Genomic DNA, 22,663 nt, shown 5'->3' with positions numbered 1-22,663 from the left:
AGTACTTGTTACTTATTCAGGGATAACTGAACTGGAAGGCCCAATGCTAATCCAGGCTTTTTGTGAATTTTATTTTAAAGAGTAATGGCTATAATTTTAATAGTGTAATAATTTATGCAGAAGTTGCTTGTTTTCAAGAAAAATAATTTTAATATGACTTAACTGAATATTAAGTGTTTTCTCTTTGAAAGCACTTCAAAATTGTAACATGAAGGAACAGTTTTCTCTGAATATGGCTAACTTCTTATTTCTTGTCATGTTTTAGCAAACAGAGTGATCCTCATTACCCTGGCCTCTGTAATCAGGGTTACCTCTGTAATCAATAAAATATGCACATAGTAGATAAAATGGTATTTTAATTAGCACCAAAGCATATTAGGAAACTGGGGAGTTAAAATTTACATAAAAATACATCAAAAATAGTGATAAATATTTTGTTATTTAAACAATTTAAAAGAACATCCTAATATTGTCTAGCACTTTAAATCTCTCCTTTGATGATTTTATCACCTGTTCCAGGATTCGTAACTTCTGCTTTTCTGTTATTTTACTCAGGGCATTCTCTGCTTTGATCATGTATGTTACTTAGGTCAACAGGCAGTAACAGGGATTGATACATTTTAATAATGAAAAGGTTTGTATGTCTTGATATGCAGTGATTTTGCAAAACTTGCACTTAGCTAATGGAATAATGACTCTAGTCTGTCCTGTGTAAAGTGCTATGTGGATTGTTTCCCATTAAAACACCAGTGGAGCTTCAGATGGGTGCCAGATTTGCCTTGGTGATCATTGTAACTGTGTAACTACATAGGACAAAGGGAAAGTGAAAATGTAAACAGTAGTGTTGTGTAATGAGTGTGATTCTCTTTGTAAATAATATCAGATACCCTGTTGTCCTATGTGACCAGTCTCCACCCCTCGGTTCCTTCTTCCTTGCCCTTCCCTTCCTTTTACTGGTCACCAAGTGATTTATGCCACAGCAGTGTTGGGATGCTGCTGTATTTCTTTGCTGTTAAGAACCAATGCCAAAACCTGAATTATCTGCAATTCAATGAAAATATGTTGTGCAAAATTATCCACAAAATACATTGCCATTTAATTCTCTGATTTTGCAGCAGAAATGCCTATGACTCAGCTTTTTTTTTTACTGTTAATTTGGGAAAATTAAAGAGGTTTCCTTTTTCTGCTTAGCCACATGGGGAGGGGAAAAAGCAATTATATGGCGTATTTTTTCTTTTTTTTAGTATCAAAGATGCAGACTCTGGGACAGATTGCATGAAGAGCACATTAATGCAGGACGAACAGTTCAGGTAAGGACATTAAAATCATAGTGATACTAATGGAAATGAATTACATATATAATACCTGATGCCTTAGGGACAGATCTTTACAGAGAAGTATATTTACAGAGGGATTTGCCTGAAATATAGTATTGCTTTGCTTTGTTTAAAAGGTTAGGGATTTCCTAGTTTTGTCCTATGAGGCAAATACCATCGGAAATGTTTTGAAGCGTGTGGGTTGGCATGTCAGTGGGAATGTTCAGAGTTCTTGAACAAATAATTTCTATTCATCTTTTCAAGTTCTTATATTAAATTATTTTGTGTAAATTTATGGTGAGTTTTTTGGATACTGTGTATGATTTCAAGTGCATAGGTGACTGCTGATATCCCAACTAGTATTTGCGTACAGCTTTATGTGAAGTGGGGGTGGGAGACTGGCATTTTGTGAACTATCCTACTACATGATTGAGTTAGAAAATGGTAAGATAATGAGGCAGTGTTAATCCTGAAGAATAGTTTCAGATCAAACATGGAACATCTGCACTACTGGTTTGATGTGCAAATCTATTATTATATGCATCGTATTTTCAAAGGATGAAGCACCAGACCCATTTGTCTGCATGGTATCATCTCACTGATTTCACGCATAGTCAACCATAACTCAGCACAGAAGGAATCTCATATCTGCTTTTAAAAAATAAAAAAAGCATGTCCTGATGAAAATGGGTGCCAAAGGTAATGCCAAACATTGGTAGTACACAGCCAAAATAGACTGCAGAAAACCACAAAGGCCAGATCTTCACAACAAGTTTTGCTGATGCAGGTACAGCAGCTAGTTCTGGCAAAACTGGTAACAGACTGATCTTAGACAGCAGGAGAGGCATCCTGTGTTGATTTTACAGTTGTTTTTCAGAGCAGGGGCAAGACTTTGTTACTGGACCAAACTTTTTGTAACGTATCCTGCATCGAGCAGGCCTTACCAGTGGGGATGGCACAGTCCTAAAACATCATATTTTAAAATACCGTGCTTATTGCAGTACTTTCCTGACTCCTATGAATAATTAGGCCAGACTAAAAATGGAAAAGGAAAAAAAAAAACTCGGAAAGAACTTCACTGTAATCGAACAACAGCACTAGGCAGAAGGCAGAGCTAGAGTTACCGTTTTTTGAGGAATAGAAGGTATTAATGAGCTTTTTTACTGTAGATGATTAGAAGTTATATATGAAATCCACTGGATTTTTCTGTTACTTGGAGATTTGAGTGCTTATGTTTTTCACTAAGCATTTTTGACATTTGAGCATAAAATAAGTTTATTCCTTGTAGCATTAAAAAAGGATGCCAAAAGGATTTGCAGAATCAGTCCTGTTCAGGTGTTTGCCTGTGTCTGTGTGTCTGTGCTGTAATCTACATTCACATCTGAAGGGTAAGAGAGGCTTCTCTTGGGGCACCTTATGTTCAGTGTCATTTATCTGCCATGACAAAACTATCAAAAACTACAGAAACAGCAGTCATATTGAGGATGTTGTTTTTTAACATGTGAAGTCTCTTAGTAATAAAATATCATACTTTTCTCTAGAAGTATTTATATGTGGCTTACGCCTAAAGCCTGTGATTTTCACTTTCAGACAGAATAAATCTTATTCCTTTTTATTTAATCTTTACTTCTTATAGATCAAGATGCAAGTTCTGCATCAAGCTGGTCGTATTCAGATACTCAGAGGGCCAAATAAGGATCTGGATCTGGATCTGCAAGAAGTGTAGAGTAGCTCTCTATTTTAATTAAATAGTTAGTAGTCTGGATTAGTTGATAATAAATTATATGACATGTAGAATGTGTTTGCTGTAAGCTGTTTAAATGTTTACCAATGGACTTGTGATCTGTTTGTTTGCGAAGAAATCAGATTAATTATTGTGATACCAAATGTTCTCTGCAGCACACACTTTGCTCTCAAAATTAGATGTTGTAAAAATACATTAGGAATCCCTAAGTCAATATTGACCCAAGGCATCCGCCACAGGTTTTAGACAAATATATGCACAGCCACTCTACATTTAATCCATGTGCACATAATTAGCCATTTTTCTGAATTTTCAGTTTACCCAGAATAATTACTTCTGTTTTAAGTTTGATGATGGTCAAAATTCTAATAGAAGTATAGATGAGCATAAGTGTATACCTCTTCTTTCTGGTGACTGAATGCCACAGGAAAAACTTCTAAAAAGGAAAGTGAGGAAATGGAAAATCTGTGTGGGGCAGGAAGACACCCTGAGTAAACAGCTCTTGTATACGCAATTGTTTATGGTATCAATGAAGGGTCATGTAAAATCAGTTCATTGTTGCAGCCTGTTGCTATTTGTAGGGTACATATAGCCATAATTTAGAGTTTATTTGACCTACTCCAGGAAATCTTTACCGTATATCCTTTGTAACAATACTTTGAATGAAGTCCAGAGAAAGTAAATGATGACAAGAGAACATTTACACAGCTAAGCTATTGTAATACTTCCTTAAAAATTTTATTTATGTTTGAGAGAGGTTTGGACGGTAGCTTTATTTAGAGGTGCTATTTGGTTCTTAAACTGAAACAACAATGTGCAGAATGGGAGGAGTGCTGAAATCACAAAGAAGACGGGATAAAAAGGGACTGATTCATTGGAGGTGGCAGATCATATGGCTTCCATGTACTATTTCAGCATAAATCATTTTAAGTGTAAATTGTTGGAAGTAGAGTATAACATTACGCTTAATAAAGAAGAAAAAGAGAATAATGATGGCAGAGACTGAATGTAATACTGGCTTGATCACAATGATTCAGTTAGTTGGTGGCACTGGGAGCTGCGTAGGCTGATGGAGGAAGCATAAGTGAAATGCTGGAGTTTTATTTGTTCTGGGATATAAGTATTGCCAAGGATGAGAGTCTGAGGCAGACACTTCCATGGAGAATGTTAAAGTAGCTGCTGTTGCCTTAGATAGTACTCGAGTTTCACGGTCATTTTATATTTATGACTTTGGTCTTTTCCACACAACATGTGGTATCTCCACCAGTTCTGGAAAAATCTGAAGTTCTATCTCCTTTCCAAGGTCTTTGGCCTCCTCACACTCCATTGACATTCATGTAAGGTGGAGCCAAGCAGACGCACTGTTTATCCTGGTGGCAGAACCTCTTCTTGGGTCAACACTGAAGCACTGTGATGTACCGAATGCTCTTTTTAACTACGTCTTTCCATTGTGCTGTTATTTGCCCCTGGCCCAGGCTCAGTGCCGTGACATGGCAGTGCAGGTCACCATGTGTGTTTGCCTGCAGTTACATGGAAGTTCCATTGTTTTTTGTTGTTTTTTTTTTCACCAGTTACTTGTTCCCAAATGTCATGAAGTCACTTGCACACGAGAGACTGGTGTAGCTGGTAAAGCATTTCTGATAATGTTCACATAACATAGCATGCTGGTGGATCTCTTACCTCCAAATCTGTGTGCATTTTGGTAAAATTGGGCTCACTTTGTGTCCCTACCTCAGTTCTGTGCCCATTTGTGAATGGTGAACCTTATCCCAATAAAGTCCTCTGAGACCTAGGGATGAAAGCATTAAATAATAGCCATGTAATATTATTTCTGTTGTATAACAAATGGCGTGAAGCCATGAGGGACTCAGTGATTCTGTTGGAGAGGACAGGATTCGAATGTATAATGATGTTGAGATCAGTCTGATTTTGGATAGTGACAAAGACGGTCTTTAGGCAGGAATCACTGACAGAGTAAATGCAGCATGTGAATTACTCTTCAGATAGTAGCTCTATAGATGAGAACTTGTGGGACACGGAGTAAAAGTGAGCCTGCAGTGTGATAGTGACAAAAAAAAAAGCACCAAATAACAACATGAGATACATAAACCAGGGAGCAGTCAGTGCACAATATCATGCAGGCTCTTTGGTCAGCATTAGTAGGATCCCAGGATTTCTCCTGTTTGGACAGCACTCTTCTGTAGAGGCTGTGGACACGTTAGGGAGTATTCAGGGAGAGCAATGAAAAAGATCAGAAATTGAGGAAATGGAACTTATTTGGAAAGGCAGAAAAATTGTTATTTTTTGTTTGAGAAGTGTCTGACAATGGCATGTTATCCACTTGCAGACTTGAAAGATTGCTGCACAGAAGACAGGCCATGCTTTCCTCTGCATTTCTGTTAGACGTGAGAAAAAACTGTGGCAATTAGGATAATGAAATCCTACAGTACTGTATTAAGAAGGCTGTAGCTCTTCATGAAGAAGTCTTTTGGAAACCAAATTAGATAAGTAACTATCAGAAATGAAATAATGACAACAGATCACTCTTTGAAGGGATGATTTCACAAAGAGTTTGCCAGCGTTATCCTACATTTTTTTGTGAGAAAGCCATTTGAAACAAAGTGTTGTTTTGTTCTGCTTTGTTTTTTGAAAGCTAACAGACCAGAATTCCATATATTATGAAGAAAAATTCTGAGACTTTTAGGCTGAATTTGGTGAACTCAGAACTGAGGAGTTTGCATGAATGAGAGCAGCGTTGTGTGTTGCCTTCCTTGCTGTCCCATGAAAATGATTATGAAAAGAAGTCACAGATACTTGCATATCTATAGCATTTATCAGGTTACACCCTGGTGAGCTCTTGAGATGCATCTCCTCACAGCAGGGCTTAGGGCCCTTGCTAGGCTGATTACAGTTAGCTTGTTTAATTGACAAAAAATTGAATGAGAGTCGTTTCCAAATCCACAGACCAAGAGGTACTAAAACTACATTTCACCAAATATGCAAATACCACTATTTGATTCCTCTGTCTTCTTTCTCGCAAATGTTTATCTTTGATCAGCAGTATAATAATGTGCAGTGAAACTAAGGATTAGACTTAGCCATGCCTTGGAGTTTCTATCTCTTGAAGCTTCTGTTCAAGATTTTGAAAATTCAAGCACCTTTGGTCATTGTACAGTAACTGAGTCTCTACTACAAGACAGACATGGACCTGACACAGTGGGTCCGGAGGAAAGCTGGAGCACCTCTCCTAGGAAGACAGGCTGAAGGGGCTGGGTTTGTTCAGCCTGTAGATCCTGTAGGCTCCAGGGAGATCTCATTGAGGACTTTGAATATACAAAGGGAGCTTATAAGAAAGATGGAGAAAAACTCTTTACCTGGCAATAATTTTAAATTGAACAAGTGTAGATTTAGATTGGATATATGGCAAAATTCTTCATGATGATGATTGACGAGGCACTGGCACAGGCTGCTCAGAGAAGCTGTGGATACCTCATCTCTGAAAGTGTTTGAGGCCAGACTGGATGGGGTTTTGAGCAATCTGATCTAGAGGGAGGTTTCCCTGCCCATGGCAGGGGAGTGGAACAAGATGGTCTGTAAGGTTCCTTCCAATCCAAGCCATTCTGTCATCATACTCATGCTTTTGCTATACTAGTAATTTGCTCTAGCTGTACTTACAGTGCTGTAAATCCCTCACAGAGCTACATCTTAATTACACCAGGGAAACTTTCCTTTTTAAGAAGCTGCTTTGGAAGCATTATTAACTCACACCAAACTCATAGTCGACACTGTTTCTTATAGGCTGCTTGGCTGCTAAACAACAGGTTCTTGTTTGACTTACCATTTTCTGTTTCTATTAAAGCCGAAGTCAGGATAGTATCTTTATTCCTGAAACAGAACAGCACAATCACCTTCTCTTAGTCCTCTGTGTATGGTTCCTGCAAACTAAATAATGAAATGTTGCATCTAGATAGTCCTATTTGGTCTTTTAAATTAAATTCCAAGGTTTTATAAAATGAGAATTTTGGCATGTTGTGTACTGTGACAATGATAGCATTCTCCCTTTCTCAGTGCTCTTGGGGAGACCGTGGGAGATAGATTAAGATGAATGTATATAGAAAATTATTGCACCGTGTTTCTAATTTAACTTGATACCTAGCAAAATTATTTATTGTGTCCATCTCCCTATTTATTTTTTTGTTAATTACTGTTTTTACCTGGGGTTAATCTTAAATAATGTAGCCTAAATTGACTGGTAATAGTATTAATTTAAACATACAATAGAATATTCTTGTATTAATTTGACAAATTATTTTTATGAATCAGTAGTTCTTTGGTTGCCTAACGTGTCTCATACAGCATTACTTGAATTTGTTGTTGAATTATTTTCCTTCTCTAATTATAATTCTATTATTTTTTTCAAGCACATTAAAAATGTTAGTTCTGCTGGTGTATATAAATAAAATAAGTTCCAATTACTTCCTGCTTTTTCAGGTATGCGAGATTGCTTTCCTAAGGCATTATTACCTGAACCTGGTTTCTGTTATTGAAAAAAAACCCTTTATTTTCCTAACCACTCCCTGGTGTTAATCCTTTCTTTTTTTCTGCTATGAGAAGAATATTTAAACAGTTGGTAAATAGTGGAATGAATAATGTAAATCACTTTATCTCCTTATAATGTAATGCAATGAATATAGTTTTTATTGAAGTCTTATTAAAAAAAAATAAAACAACATAAAAACTGTGCCCTAAAACAATGAGTAGTATAATTTGGGCTATCAATTTCTTTTGTTCATTTTTTAGAGAAAGAGAAGTTGCATGCATTTCCAGATTTTAAATGCCTAGGCAATGAAATTTTTGCCCTAGACAAAAATTTATGTCACAGGAGATGCCTGCATACAGGTTATTCTTGCTAGTTGTGAGTAGTTCCTATCCACTTTAAACCCTTGTAATTAGAGATATTTCTGTATCTTAGTAATCCTTCTCCTTTGTCCATAAAGATGTCTTTACAAACTAAAAATGATAGTTTGGGGAAAATTGAGTATCACAAACTATTGCATTCTCAATTGCATTAATCACCACAGTTGCTTATTATTTAAAAAACAAAAACGACAGTAAAAACACAGATTCTAGGAAGCAGTCACTTTATTTAGATGGTATCTTGACTTTATGCAGCTTGTGTAAATATTTTGGCAAAGGATCAAACCAGTCACAGACACCAAAATAATTTCAATAATTGCAAAGTGAATTAGGTGAATTGTGAACCCCCAACACAAGAAGGACGTGAAGCTGTTGGAGCAGGTCCAGAGGAGGACCATGAGGATGATCAGAGGGCTGGAGTACCTCCCCTATGAGGACAGGCTGAGAGAGCTGGGGCTCTTCAGTCTGGAGAAAAGAAGGCACCAGAAGTATCTTAAAGCAGCCTTCCAGTGCCTGAAGGGGCCTACAGGAAAGCTGTACGGAGGGACTTTTTATAATGGCATGTAGTGACAGGACAAGGGGAAATGGTTTAAACTGGAAGAGGGCAGATTTAGACTAGATATTAGGAAGAAATTCTTTACTGTGAGGGTGGTGAGACACTGGAACAGGTTGCCCAGTGAGGTTGTGGATGCCTCCTCCCTGGAAGCATGGAAGGCCAGGCTGGATGGGGCTTCGAGCAACCTGGTCTAGAGGGAGGTGTCCTTACCTGTGGTTGGAACTAGGTGATCTTAAAGGTCCCTTCCAACCCAAACCATTCTGTGATTCTACGATCATTTAAATATTTTAGTTGAAACTCTAAACAAAAGCAGCCTGACTCTTAACTTGGAGAAGTGGATGAAGTTGACAACAAGGAAACAAAAATATTGATGGGGATGACTTAAATAAATATTTCTCCCTTGTTTTGTGGCTGGCTGATACTACTGAAAGAGGTAATAGGTGCCACCTCTTCCTTGATACTCGGTTCTTACTCTTCTGGAACAGGTGGCTTAATTGCTGTTACAGAAGGTAGGACACTTCCAGAAAGATTCTGACCAATACATCTACTCCATGCACTGTGTGTACAAACTGTTGTTTTTTTTCCAAATTCCACTGAAGAGAGAATTACTGCCACCATTTCTTTTTTATTGTAGAAAATTGAGTGACGTTGCACAAGAAAATATGAAAAATACAACAGACATAACAAACTGGTTATGATCTAGGTGTGCTTCCAAGTCAAATGCACTCAGAAGTACTTTCAGTGAAGTAGTGACTTCAAAGAGTAGGAGGTTGGCCATTCATTCAAAACAGAGAGGCTTTAAGTTGTGGCATGTGAAGCAAGGAGTTCTTTGTAGAGTTTTATGGGGTGACTTTTCTGCAAGAGCGGTACAAAAAGACCAGGGAATAGCTGGATCATAAAACAGCAGAATCTAGGAGACCCAGGAGATGTTCAAAGGGAGGTTTTAGTGTGTGGCTGGAGGCAACGGCTGTAACCACATTAGGAGGAGTCTTTGTTAAGTGAATCAAAAGCATTCAAACAGTGCAGGCTGGAAAGAAGAACGGGTCTAGAGGAGAGGTGGCCAAGAACAAAAAGGTCCTTTTAAAGTAGGGACTTTTAGAGGTTTTATTTCACTTAGTTTATTAAAAATTAGAAATGGCACTTTTTGTGATCGCTTAGAAAATGTAATTGATCAAAATGATAGTTACTTCCTAACCACAGAAAGCGTTAAATATATTAAAATTGTTACAGCAACTTCGAGCCAATATGAGAGAGATGGAAAAACTTTGTTTGCGAGTCCGACAGGAAGACATCCCAGTTCTGCAACGAATGATAAATCCAGTGAAAGATGAAGCTTCATCTGCCATAAAACACTTCCTACAGCTCCATTCTGAATCTGCAGAAGAACTTAAAAGGCAACTAGAAGGACAGGAGGATGCCTCCTTAACCAGATCTGCAACTGTAGGAGGAGGTAGTAGAATTTCATTTCTGTATCGTATCTATATCATTGTGTCCATTTAGCACTTTTGACTAAATACAAATGAGAGAAACTAAAGAGATTTGAGTTGAATAACAATTGTTAATTCAGAAGTGGATTTTCTTTCCCTGTGCCACACTTTTCTTAATACCCACTACTGAGTTTTGATAAGTAGTTAAGTATCTTAAGAAACAGAGTAGGTGTGGCCTTCCATGAAAAAGAGAGTACCTCTTTCTTTAGCATTTGATTTTGGTAACAGAAAAAAGCAGAAAATATTATAAATCCATTTAAGTTAAAGATTTTGCAAATGCACTATAGCATGCAGCAGGTCAGATGTTGGCTGTTTTTCCTTCCTTTCTGCACAAAATAGATTCTCATTCTCTTGTACCATTCTGCCTCCAGAGAAAATACTTACTCTGCTGTGGCATTAGCCAGCATTCTCTACTATTAATCTGTGAGAAAGTTGATTTTATCAGTTATATCCTTCTACATAATAGTAATTAGATTTATTACTTCAGTAGCAGCGTTGTTTAAAATTGTTTGCCAATTTCATGCATCTTTAAAGTGGTGTGCTTTCAGTCCATGGCATTGTAGAAGAACCTGCCCTCACACTTTATTTCACGACCCTTCGTGCTGCTGTATAAAGAACTACAGGAACTGTTTCAAGTGTAATTAGCAAGGAAGTATGTCTAACAGAAAGAAAAGTTGATTTAGAAAAATGGACTTTCAAGAACATCGTGTGTAGTAGTAGTATTGGTAAGCGTTACAAAAAACAAGTTGCATCAAATCTGCAATTCATGTCTTCTTACCAGACCAGTAAAAGTGATTTAATTGGCTTCTGACATATATGATTCTTCATTATTTTCAACACTTTCAGCATCTTTTGGCTTTCAAATGTTTCTGAGCTGATTGTTCAGGAATTTATCCTAATACCATTGTGGGTGTCAAAGTCTGGCTATTTGCTGCATCCTCCTTCCTCTCCAAATAAAAGAAGATAACTGAGTTTGTTCTCTTGCAGTCCTCTGAGGTACTGTTCATGCTCTCTACAGAGAGAAAAATATGTTTATGTTTTCCAAAGTTGTTTCTTAAATAATCTGGAGTGACTTTCGTCAGACACTTCGGGTTTCAAATACATCTCAATATTTTGAACCTGTTTTCTTTATCCTTTTCTTTTCCTTCTTGTTAAAATTAATTGCATCAAGTGTCAGATTACAGCTGCTTTTTTTGTGGAAAGACTGACTTCATGTAGCTCTGTGTCATCCTGTTGTTTTCTTTCTTCACCTGGCAATGCATGTACTTCTTTTGTATTTCTCTGATGGCAGTCCTGGAAGCTTTCTTGCTACCATTTATTTAGCTCTTCTGCATTCCTTTAACCTTTTGGAATTTCTTTCCTATAGGTTCTATTAACCAGTTTGCTGAATTTGTTGATACTTCTTTTTTGGGGTGCTCGCTGTCTTTGGTCTTATTTTGAGATTTAGGATAGGCAACTCTGGTATTCATCTGTATTAGCCATTACTTTCAAGCTCCTTATGACCTCTTCTGTATTAAAATCAGAATAACATTTAAAACACCTTTTTTCTTGGTAACTTTCTGCAGTTGTCCTCAGTACATTCGGTTATTTTATTGGAAGGGCCTTTTGCTTTTCTAACAGTTACATGGATAGCAAGTGAGAACTGCAGTGTAATTTCAGAGATCAGGACTGCTTTTAAATCTGAAATATCTTTAAATTATGATGGAGACTGAGCATAACCACACCTTAAAAAGACAAGAAATTGATCGCAGAGATTGAGATCAGAAGATAGAAAATCATTACTGGAATTACATACTCCTATATGTCAGCTCAGGAATACAGAAATAGATCATCTCATTTAAAGTGAAACATACAGTAAGGCAGACAACTAAATTTAATTATATAGGGTTTCTTTTTTTTTTATGGTTTGCCTGACTGCTGTGAAAGCAGCTCTGTTGAATTGTTAGCACGGATGCAGTGTATTGCCTGTTCTTTTGTGCTTAGAGGCTGCAGTCCTGAAAGGAAATCTTGGCTGCTGATCTTAATCAAAGGAGCTTCAGTATGCCCATTCTCTGTAGCATGTTGCTTCCCATCTGGTAGGGAAGTAAGGAGTTTACAAATTCAAATTGCCCATTTGGAAGGCGTGTCAGTGAATGATGTGGTTCCTTCACCTGAGCTCAGATCCAATAGAACTGAAATTTAATTGCATTTTAAACAAATATTAACAAAAGGTGAGACTCTACTCCAAAAATTACTAAGATCTTTTAACCAGTATATTGAATATTGCAGAGCATTAGATTTTTATCTTGAATGTAATGAGGTACGAAGCTGCTCTGTGAGGTCTGCGGAGGTATTTTGTATTACTGCATTTCTGTGTAAATGCTGGAAGCGGTGGAGTCATTTCCATTCTCAGTTCTATTAAAATTGGTTAGCCTTGATAAAACATAAACTAGAGGATATAAGTTTCCTACTCGTATTTTCAGCCCAAATGTGACTTTACCCTTTTTTTTTTCCTAATCATTCTTTTTCTTTAACTTATGTTTTGGAATCGAGGGAAGAATTTTGTTGAGACTTTAATGTCACTAATTTTTAGCTATTAGAGAATAATAGCAATGTAAACTGACTGAAAATGTAAGTTCTCTTGATTTTGTGCCACTCAAATCTTCAGCGTCATTTCTGTGTTTTGAGGGACGTGCTTTTCTGCAGTAGGTCAGCATGGGTTACTAAGGACAGACTAGAGCAGGGGATGTAATTTGTAAGGAGGCAAATATGCTTAAAGACTTCTTTTTTTCCACTTTTGAATTAAGAATATTGTAATTTCAGCCAAATGAGCATGCATGTGGCTGATTAGAATACAATTTCTTGGCAGAAGAAACTGGGTTTTGAAATAGGGTCATGAGGGATTGGAATGGGATCCAATGCTCAAAACCAATATCAAGTGTCAGAATATTCAGGAAAATTGGTTTGTCCAAAAAATGCATACATTTTGATACAGGATAAACTGTACTAAGAAAAGGACTATTTTAGAACGGAGTGTTTGACGTTAAGACCAACAAGTTATGCTGTACTTAAAGCCAGCAGAGTCCCGGGGTGCCCCAAGCCCAGCACTGACACCAGGAGAGGGAAAAGGGTGTCCTACTCTGCTCTGTGCTGTGCAGCCTCACTTCCAGCTGCTTGTGCAGCTCTCAGTGCTGCAATATGAAAGGGACACAGAACTGTTAGAATGTCCAAAGGAGCACTATGAAGACGTGTGAAGAGCAGCTGAGGTCCCTGTGTTGGCTCGGCGCAGAGCAGAGGCGCTGAGGGGAGGCCTGATGGCGGCTGCAGCTCCTCACAGGGAGCGGAGGGGCAGCGCTGAGCTCTGCTCTGTGTGACAGCGGCAGGGCCCGAGGGAACGGCATGGAGCTGTGTCAGGGGAGGGCAGTGGGGCTGAGGGAAAGGGTCTGCACCAGAGGGCGGTGGGCATGGAACGGGCTGCACGAGGCTGTGGGCATGGCCCCGAGTGCTGGAGTTCATGGAGCGTCTGGACACTGATATCAGATATGTGGTCTGAGTGCTGGGTGGTGCTGTGCGGAGCCAGAATCTGGACTTGATCCTTGAGGGTCCCATCCAACATGGGATGTTCTGTGGTTCTAATTAATCTGATGTTACAGATCAAAAATATATTTTGGAAGAGTAGGTGATGGTAGTAGAAGTTAAAGTGCCTTCCTTGTCTGGAGTTTGAAAGGAAAAGGGATAGTAGTAATTAAAAAACAGGCCTGAAATAAAACTTAGTCCACCACTGTTGCAGTGCTTCTCTGCATGCTTAGGCATTATGGCTGAGTGTCAGCTTTACTGATGTTAGAACTGTATTGATCTGAGAGTAGTAAGATTTGGTGCACGCTGTCTTCTGAAATGCCGGGATAAAAATGTTGAACAATGGACACGTTATAAAAATGTTTTTATTTTATCTTAAATTAATTCCATGTATTAGCATGCTTTATTACTCAATTTTTATTGAGATAAGTTATTTTTATTCATTTTTCATTGTTCATATCAGTTGCAGTAACAGTTATATAATATTGTTACAGTACCTTGGCACATCCATTGCTTCCATGGAAAACTTTAATGTAATATTTACACTACAGTATTGTTAGAAATACCTCTCCAGTCTTCCTCACATTAAGCTTTCCACCCTCCTAAGGAATAAACACCAGTGTCCTTCTAAAGTAGCCATCTTTCAGAAATCTTATTAAATTAGCATGATCTTTGCACTGTGTTGAGATACGTAAGTTCTTCAAGCCTGCTTTTCATACTCCCAAGCTATTATTTAATCCTTACAACAGACTCAAACTTGCTGCTGTTCTTAACTAGCACTGAATTACCATCCATAATTAGGCACTTGTCCATTACAGCCATAATGGCTCAAGATGAGGCTTTTGGCTAGAGAAGGTATGCATGTATGTGTTAATTGTATCTGCCTTCCACCATGCTACCTTCCACATCTTTTCCTCAGTAATTTGTCTTACTGTCTTTCATACTCAGCACAGACAGTTTAGAAAGGAAGGTGCTCAAGAACATCTTTACATCTTTATCCTGCTGAGCTTTAAATGTTTGCCATCATCACAGTATCATTACCAGTGGGACAGAGCACTATGTGTTTGGCAGCATGGTACTTGGTTTTCATGCCTTTTACTTCACAATTTTTCTCTAGCTACTCCTAGGCTGAAACAGCTGAAAACCAGACTGTGGTAGCACAATAATCATAAAATAAATGACCAGCTTTGGAAGTGCAGTGTTTAGATATCACGTGTAAATGAAGGTTTTATCCCAAGCTCAATTTTCTTCTGCAAATTTTTAAAGCTCAGCTAATAGGAAATTAATGGACTGGCCCTAACTTCAGCAGTGCAAGTTTCTCATCATGCTCAGAACTGCTTGTGAAAGTGCACTGTTGGATATGAGCCCATTTCTTTGGCAATAACTTCCTTTTAGGAAATTGTGTAGTGCCTGTGTGGTAGTTGTCGGGGCTGTTCCTAGCCTTGAATTATTTTAAATATTAATTTATCCATGAGAAACATCAAGAGTGAGAAATTTTGCATGTCACCTGCATGTGCAATCTGTTCCATTGTGTTTATTTATAAACATCATATTTTTTTCATACAGAAACTTCATACAACACAGAAGCAAATGATGGATCTCAAAGTTTAATCCAGATGTGTTCTCCCCTTCCGGAGATACCTCAGAATGAAAATGCAGCTGAGTCCTGGGAAACATTAGAAGAGGTATGCTGGGACTCCTTTACTATCGTGTTGGTATTCTTGCTTTTAACAAGTTACAGAATAACTTTTTTTTTTTTCTTTGCAGGACTTGATTCAGCTTAGCCAATTGGTGACTGACTTTTCTGTGTTAGTCAGTGTAAGTATTAATTCTGCATTTTGTATTAGAAGCTTTCAAAAATGAGGGTGAGTGGGGGAAAAAAGGAGAGCAGTTCTCCTGTCTGTAATTTGAGTGCAGACTGAGCTAGTTGCCACTTAATAACAACAACAGAATAGCAGAATCACATTAACAGAATTTATTCAGTCCGGTGTTAAATAAATTAAGATTATGAAATTAGAGATACTGTTGGGAACTTCAGGAAGATGTCCCCCATTGAATGGAGGCAGTGTATTTCCCCACAGTTAGCCAGGATGCACAGGTAAAAGTCCTGACTTTGCTACATGGCACCTAAATACTCCTAAATGGCACGGTAAATACTCCTTTAGTTTCAGATGATTTGTACATTTGATAACTTTCCAAAGTCATGGATTACATTTATATTGAATTATCTAGCACTAAATTAGAAAGTTTTCTTCTGGTTTTCAAGTAGTAACAGAAGAGGACTGTTGTTTGTTCCTCTTCTGTTCCTATTGGTTCAGGTCCTGGCAAGGTAGATTTCTGTGGAGGCAGTATTCTTTCATTTCAGCACTAGTGCTGCTAGTTGCTCCTGAGCAACTCCTGATGTTGTAGCCAATGCCCTTTGCCACCTGAGGAACTTCAGAAGCAGCTCTGCAGAGCTGACATCAGACTTGTAGCCAGGTCCCATTAATTCTTATAGTTTCCAGGGGTAACAGTGGCTACAAGACTTCACTGCACAGGTTGAACATCTTTCAGGTACTTTAATTTTTTAACCAGGGGTACTAGGAAGAGTCTCAAGCTTCCCTCACCTCCATCATGCTCTTTCTTTATATTTATAAATGTGGCATCTTTTATCAACCATGCTCAGTTCCCAGTGTTTAATTCTTCCTTTGCCACTGGGAGTTTAAACCCCCCATTCTCAACTGCCACAAGCGTTGTTTAATCTAATCCCCTTGCTATTGGGCTGCTTGGGATAGATAAAAGAGCTTTTGTTCTTTCTCTAGAATCTGTGCTGCTTCACACATGAGATTTGTTGGGCTGGAAAGGGACTTTAGAAAGGATGGGTTCCTGTTCCCAGGACTGGATTTTACACATAACCATCATTAGACATTAGACGAGTCAGAAGTGTTCAGTGGTCTTCGATAGACGGTAGGTGAAGATACCACAGCTGGACTCAGCATTTTCTGAGTTTGAAAGAGGACAAAGTTGTGACTGCCTTGTATTTAAGGAGACCATAAGCCATCTGAGGCACGAAATAGCCTCAGTACCATAGAGATCAGTAAGGACAAACCCACTAAACTCTCTCTCTGTCTTCTCTGTCTGCTGCTCCAGTGTTCTCTGAGAGACTGCAGGGGAATCTTACTGCATTTTGAGGAAGGATGGAATACTTCTTTTAAATCTTTTAAATCAGAGAACAATGAAAGATAAAGCAGTAGCAAGTATATTTCAGTAGTTACTGTTGTATTTGTAAAGTGAAAACCACAGTCAGAATCAGAATGGCCCAGGTTGGAAGGGACCTCAAGAATCATGAATCTCCAACCCCCCTGCCACAGGCAGGGCCACCAGCCTCCACATTTAATACCAGACCAGGCTAGTCAGTGTTTTATAATATCCTAATTAAGTACTGATATTTAGATTTCTTGGCACAACTTTGTATGTTGCAGTTGGTACTGATAAATGCTTTTTATAGACCTTTTTTTGAACATGAAGCTCAGCAGGAAACAGAAATGCTAGTTTGGATTGTTTTCCCCTTTGAAGTGCAAGCTCATCTATTCACAGAGAAGATTTAGAAATCATATGTTATGGGTTGTTTTCTCTAACAGTAGCAATGCATTGTGTAATATTCCCACCATATTATTATTTGACAGTTAAGCTTTTTTTTAAGTAAGTTTGTAATTTCAGCGCAGTTTATCAGATCCTATTAATGAACCACCATTAAGGCTGCATGGCTGCAGTGTGTGGCAGATGAAAGCAGCTGTGGGGCCCTGATTACAGGCATTAAAATGGTGTGTATTGGCTCACCGCTGCTTCCCAGCAGGTTCCCTCACTCATAATTCCTTTGCATCTAGTCTCAGCAGGAGAAGATTGACAGGATTGAAGACCACGTCAACAGTGCTGCTGCGAATACAGAGGAGGGAACCAAAAACCTGGCGAAGGTAGGGATCTGCTCCTGCTGCTGGATCAATGGTACTCTGCTTCCCAGCAACCTCTGTATTAACCCCATTGATCTGCCATCTTTAATGCTGAGGGAGCCAGCAATTAAGGAAATAAGGAAGAAATGACCCACAGGTAGCAGGGGGAAAAAAAAATCAATCTCTCTTGTAATTTTCTATCGCACCCAGGCTACTAGAAAATACTTTTTTTTTTCCTTCAAATCACATTATGTGATACTCTAATGCTACTTCGGTGTACCTGCAAAGATGTGAGCATTCAGTGATTGGCTCACAGGAATCAGATGAGTGTGAAACAACAGAGCAATGGGGAACATGCAGCTCCGATGGACATGATGTCAGTGAGAGCTGCTAATAAGCCACAAGCCTGGATTCAGGCATGTTATTAAGTTTGAGCATTTTCTGTTTCTCACTTGATTTAATGATGGAGACAAGGTCATAAATAGTGTGTACAGTCAGCCAGTAGCATGTAGAAGATCTGGCTCCAAGCTGCATACGTGAGAGAGCTCAGTTTTCAATTGTTTGGGATTCATACATGTGGATAGTAGAGCATCTTTTTTCCTAATACTAATATGTCAAGTGTATTTATTGCTGAGCATTCAAATCATTGCCAGGAGCAATGAGAAGAAAAACACACCTCGCAACAGGAAAGGGTTCTAACCCTTTTTCTTTTTTTATTCCTTCTAGGCTGCAAAATACAAGCTGGCAGCTCTGCCCGTGGCAGGTGCAGTCATTGGAGGAGTGGTGGGGGGTCCCATTGGTCTCCTTGCAGGCTTCAAAGTGGCAGGAATTGCAGCTGCACTTGGTGGTGGGATTTTGGGTTTCACAGGTGGAAAACTGATACAAAGAAGAAAACAGAAACAGATCGAGCAGGTCTCTTGCAGCTGTCCAGAGCTTTCTTGCCAAAGTGCCAAAAAATCCAGCTAAAGTATAGACTCATTATGAGGAACAGAAGTACAGTAGCTGTGCTAATGACAGACTTGCAGCCTCCTGCTTTAGATTTGAGGCTGAGGTGTGAATTCTGCAGCAGTACAGTTACATGGGAAGGGTGAAACAGTAATGTCAGGACTTTGGGGCTTTCTGTTTTCAGACGTGATAAGTGACTTCAATCTTTTAACTCTTAAGAACTATAGGGTAACTTTTAATTAAAAAATTCTTAAAGGAGATATGTGAACAGCTGATGGGTGACAGGTGCTTCAAGCCAAATTTGCACAAAATACCTTTCAGATAAAGAGATTTAGAAAAATAGTGCTTTCTCATGAACACCCTCCCCAGAAGCCAGAGCTTGTATTATATTATTACAGTAATCATTGTATATTATTCCAAATTCCTGTCTGCCAGAGGCAGGAAAATAAGCTCCCACCTATCCTTTATGTTCAGGGCACTTTAAAATCTCCTCTCCATTATCTGGATTCCCAAACTCCTCCTGTATATACCACCAGGACAGAACAGCTATGCACAGGGAAGCACTGTTTGTCATAGAGTAAGGTTAAAACATTGGCTGAGTAATGTGGAAAAACACATGTATATCCAGCACCTGTCTGCATCAGCCAGCTCAGATCAGCATCTTTTATTTTATTTTGTGTACTCCTCAGTTATTCGAAGCATAGTTAAGACTTAAATAGCCCAAGAAGCAGCACTGGGGGAAGGAGTCATTTTCCATGGCTCTTCAGAACCTTGTTCAGAATGAAGTGCCAAACTCCAACACTGAGCCAGGAGCCTCAGCTGCCTTTAGCAGTGCTCAGGGCCAGCTGCTGCCCTTGCTTCTCCTGTCCTGGCACCAGCAGTGCCATGGAGGGAGAGCTTCGCTGGAGGTGTGCTCCCTCCATGGCCTTTATTCAAAGGTGGGTATGTTTTATATCTAGGGTGGATGGAGAAGCAGCAAGGCCTGGTGAGAAGCGTGTTCAGTGGGGCAGCTCTGAGACTTGTGCTCTGTTCCCCCTATATGGCTGCCTCTTGGCATTTTCAGTGGAGATTTTGGGATGTGTTGTTAGGGCTTTCTCTAGCTTTTTACAGTAATATTCTGCCTTCCTGATTTCAGTGCTTCAGAAGCCATTTGCTTCTGTAACCTGCTGTTGTACACCAGAGTGCTAATGCTTTTATTTTTGCATTGTCTTACTGTTATGCATATAGTCCTACCTCCATCTTTTGAGAATGGTTCCCACACTATTGCTGCTGCTGGTTGGGGGAACAGAAGTTGGAGTTGGGGGGCTGCTGCTTTAAGTTTTACACTGTTCAGCTCATCCTGAGCTCTGTAGGATTGGTCCAGTCCGGTTCTAATAGTCACACACCGTTGCCCTCAGGTTCCCTAGCAGGGAATGCTGGATACAGAAGCAAACTGTGCATACAGAGAGCTCCCTTTTGTTAAGCATGAAAAGAACCATCTGCTAATGACAGATGATAAGTTTTTGTGCCTAGAGACACAGTAAGCAACTGTTAATTACAGCACAAGCATCTTTTTCTGAACAGTTCTTCCATACTACTTTTACAGTGTGATTGGAATTGCTATCAGCCAGAGCAGCGCATCTGTTTTAAGTAGGGCTGAGGCTCAGGGAAGCAACGTGTACAAGAATGGTTCTCACAAGTAATCATGAACATTGTCAGCACTGCGTGTGCTGAAGCCACAGTGCCTACATCTGAAAAATCAGCCGGAGTGGGAAATGCAACCCGAGTAATTCAGCGCGTTTCCTCCTGTCATGCAAAAAACCTTTTCTTTAAATGCATCTACTTTGGATGTAAATATATTTAATGAGTTTGTAACAGCTTCGTGTGAAGGCTGTTAATTCCAGTGACTGGTAATAATTTCTACTTTTAAAGAAAGAAACCAAGGAAGAAGTGCTTACGTGGAAACTGTGGTTGAGTCGTGGTATGATTTAAAATAGCCAGATCTGCTTTCCTACTGTCTGATTCTGAGCCTCATGCACTTAAATGGCAGCAGACACCGCAGGACCTCCTCACTGCTCCTAAGGCTGGGACAATCCACACCACCAAACGGAACTTCTGTCACTGCTCAGCCAGGGTCAGCTTCCCCCATGCTCTCTTCATCAAGCATCTCACACAAGGACTGTTCTTCCTTGAGGCTTTAAGGAAGCAATTTCAAACCATTGTGCACACACTAAATGTGGGGGGCTATTACTTAAGCTATGATTTTATTTTTTAAATAGATGAGTTACTTACATGAGCAAAAAAATACGGGCACCTGAGTAAGTACACTACATTCAAATTGGTAGGCACATTGGTTAGAAGATATGTAAGCTATACATAATGCTTCCAGACCAAACCAAAGTTTTTGCCTATCTGCATAGAACTGATTTAGAACGTCAGATTTTATTCCCTTTTGACATCAAAAAGTTCAATCCTTCAATAATTGTTATTAAAATTATTATTAACATTAAAGAATCCTGTATTGAGTTACTAAACTACATACTTCCACTGTAAAATATGAACATTGACTGAAATCAACACAAGTTCCCAAAGCATTTCAGGTATTTAAGAACTGGTGCAGATCTGGTACTTCAAACCACTGCTCGAGTTCAATGTGAGTTTGGAACATCTTTATTCTGTGTGGGGATAATGTTCCTGTTGTTTGATAGCTTCTCAGGAGAGCCTTGGGGAGTGGTTTGCCAACCACTAAGGAGCTGAGACCAATGTTGTAGAAGATCAGAGTTTACCAGTGTTTAAACACCTTACTTGCTCTACTTAGGTAAATTCTTTGTATCTTATGATACTTCAAAAGCTGCTGACCATCGTGTTAGACGTAACTAGATTTCTGCTGTTCAACACTACTTGCAAATAGAAAGAAAAAATCACTTAGAAGTTTGTATATCTGTGTCCATGACCACAAAGAACCCAGGAGAATGAGGTCCTAGTCCAACAAACACACGACGATGTGACTTCAGCACACATCTGTCAGCTAACTGGCACCTTGTGCAGGGATGCCAGAGTTCCCGATACAAGTCCTTGCTCAAAAGAGCAAACACAGAGTAAAAATGGGGCTGGGCGTGGGCTGGCATATCTGATTTCCACAGGGAAAGCCATTGAATCACTGGACATAGAATGAGGCTCTATCTCTCTCCAGCAAGAGAAACTCAAGTGTCATCCACCAAATGTCACAAGATGAGCCCCTACAGGCACCATGCAGGAATTTCAGCCTTAAAAACTACCCATCAGTTTTGGATTCAAGCTGAAGGTGGTATGATAGCTGATAAAATGCTTGGCTTGCTATCAAACAGAAGATCTGGCTTTTTGAAACTTAATGTAAACTCCAAAATCACAAAACAGACCAAAAAAGCCACAAGAGAAGAAGCCCACCAGCTTAAGAACAGTCTTGCAGTGAGCTACCAGTTCTGCATCTGCTCAGTTAGCTGCAGCGTAGTGCTGAGAGCTTAGTGCTAAACTGTGTCCTCCACAGGTGGCTGTGGATGCAGGTGCTTCACTGAGCAGGCTCTGCTGGGAGCAGTGCTTGCACAGCTGCACAGGCACACATCACTCTTCTGTCACATACCTGAGGAGCTGACCTAGCTGAGAGGAAAAGGAATCCTGAGTTGTGAGTTGCAGGAGTTGGGGCACTCACTGAAGTAAACAGGAACCCACTGAGAACCACATGCCCAGAGAAGCAGCTTGCCTCTTTGGTGCCCCAAGTCACAGATGTGGATGCTCACAGCATGTGCTGTGCAAATGCAGAACTAATTAGTCTCCAGCCATGCCCCCAGAATTCTATTTTTTTTTTGCATCTTACAGTTTCTTTATGTTCACCTCACCAAGCAGCTTTTACAGTTGTTGAGATAAGCCCATATTCTTGTATTATACACAACAGAAAAGCCCACAAAGATAATTCCTTTTTCGGAGCAAAATTCAGAGTGTGCAATGAAAAGCCACACAAGAGTATCACAATTTGGAATGCAAACACTTGAATAGTCGTGGTGCTGTCTGTCTGCCCTACTCCTCTTTTACTCTGAAGCATCTCTAACACTGGTGTTGTTTTAACACAACGTGTGTGTACCATGTCTTCATTCCAGCAAACGAGCTGGCCTATACAGCCCTACCATGCAAAATACAGCCATTATCATTACAACTTCACCTTTCCTCACTTAGTATTTTAATAATCAGAACTGCTTAAA

At 39.3% G+C, this 22,663-nt stretch overlaps 1 protein-coding gene across 5 annotated transcripts in view; it reads left to right on the top strand.

The window, feature by feature from the left end:
- Window positions 1-22,569, top strand: part of STX17 (syntaxin 17) — a 34,045-nt gene extending 11,476 nt beyond the window's left edge. For all 5 annotated transcript variants that reach the window (XM_090137281.1, XM_031589085.2, XM_031589084.2 and 2 more), the window contains 6 exons: window positions 1,245-1,310; window positions 9,764-9,983; window positions 15,142-15,260; window positions 15,343-15,393; window positions 17,442-17,528; window positions 18,231-22,569. In XM_090137281.1, the coding sequence (XP_089993407.1) occupies window positions 1,245-1,310; window positions 9,764-9,983; window positions 15,142-15,260; window positions 15,343-15,393; window positions 17,442-17,528; window positions 18,231-18,470 (783 nt within the window). In that variant the 3' untranslated portion in view covers window positions 18,471-22,569. The remainder of the gene's footprint in view (window positions 1-1,244; window positions 1,311-9,763; window positions 9,984-15,141; window positions 15,261-15,342; window positions 15,394-17,441; window positions 17,529-18,230) is intronic.
- The last annotated feature ends 94 nt before the right edge of the window (window positions 22,570-22,663 follow it).

This window comes from Phasianus colchicus, chromosome 3, assembly GCF_987193195.1.
Source record: "Phasianus colchicus chromosome 3, bPhaCol1.hap1.1, whole genome shotgun sequence".
In the NCBI taxonomy this organism is placed as follows: Eukaryota; Metazoa; Chordata; class Aves; order Galliformes; family Phasianidae; genus Phasianus; species Phasianus colchicus.
The sequence above is the reverse complement of the archived record's forward strand: the minus strand, read 5'-3'. Positions and strand labels throughout refer to the sequence as shown.